The 820-nt window shown below is 51.3% G+C and overlaps 1 protein-coding gene across 2 annotated transcripts in view; it reads left to right on the top strand.

The window, feature by feature from the left end:
- Positions 1-321, top strand: part of LOC109294200 (wiskott-Aldrich syndrome protein family member 2-like) — a 12,003-nt gene extending 11,682 nt beyond the window's left edge. The window contains exon 9 of one of the 2 annotated variants that reach the window (XM_019512505.1): positions 11-321. In XM_019512505.1, the coding sequence (XP_019368050.1) occupies positions 11-306 (296 nt within the window). In that variant the 3' untranslated portion in view covers positions 307-321. The remainder of the gene's footprint in view (positions 1-10) is intronic. The other variant, XM_019512504.1, reaches the window with a different exon arrangement.
- The last annotated feature ends 499 nt before the right edge of the window (positions 322-820 follow it).

The following is an 820-nucleotide window of genomic DNA, read 5'->3' as shown; positions in this document are numbered from 1 at the left end:
TCCCCTCCAGGAGCCAGGCCAGGCTTCGCTCCCCCTCCAGCTCCTCCGCCACCACCACCGATGGCAGGAGCCCCCCCACCGCCACCTCCTGCAGGCTTTCCGACCCCAGGCACCCCGCCGCCACCATCGCCGCCCGCCTTCCCTCCTCACCCTGAGTTTGCTGCTCTGTTTTCTGCCTCCTCCCCTTTGCTCCCTGCTTCATCTGCTAAACTGCTCTCTGTTTCTGGCTCTGTTTGCCACCATGCTTCCTGTGCTTTCCCTAATCCGCTGAGTGTCACGCACAGAGGCTTCCTGTGCCACTTGTAGCATGCATGCCACAGGTTGGCCACCCCGACCCAAACCACAAGCACAAATATTTGCAGAAACTAAAATAAGATCTTAGTTGAGATTGCTGAAAATCTGACTATGAAAACATTTTTCCGAGATGATTAGCAAAAATACCTTAACACGAGCCCTGGAAAAGGGAGATGACGTGGATGTCATATATCTGGATTTCAAACTAGCCTTTGACCTAGTTCCCCATGATGGAACCAGCTACACGGAGAGGTGGAATCTCCATCCTTGGAGGTTTTTAAGACCTGTGAAGACAAAGCCTTGGCTGGGATGGTCTAGTTGGGGAAGGTCCTGCTTTGAGTCGGGGGTTGGAATAGACTTCCTGAGGCGCCCTCCAGCCCTAATGTTCTATGATTCTGTTTACTCTTCGAGTAGTGTGCAGAGGACTTGTCGAAAATGTTATCAATAAATGGCAAAACATAGAAGAGCAAGTTGGTTTTGGGGGAGGAGTAGAAGGAGGATAATTCCTGATGGTTAAGGAAGTATT

The sequence above is a fragment of the Gavialis gangeticus genome, unplaced genomic scaffold (genome assembly GCF_001723915.1).
Source record: "Gavialis gangeticus isolate Ggan-Ray unplaced genomic scaffold, GavGan_comp1, whole genome shotgun sequence".
In the NCBI taxonomy this organism is placed as follows: Eukaryota; Metazoa; Chordata; order Crocodylia; family Gavialidae; genus Gavialis; species Gavialis gangeticus.
The sequence above is the reverse complement of the archived record's forward strand: the minus strand, read 5'-3'. Positions and strand labels throughout refer to the sequence as shown.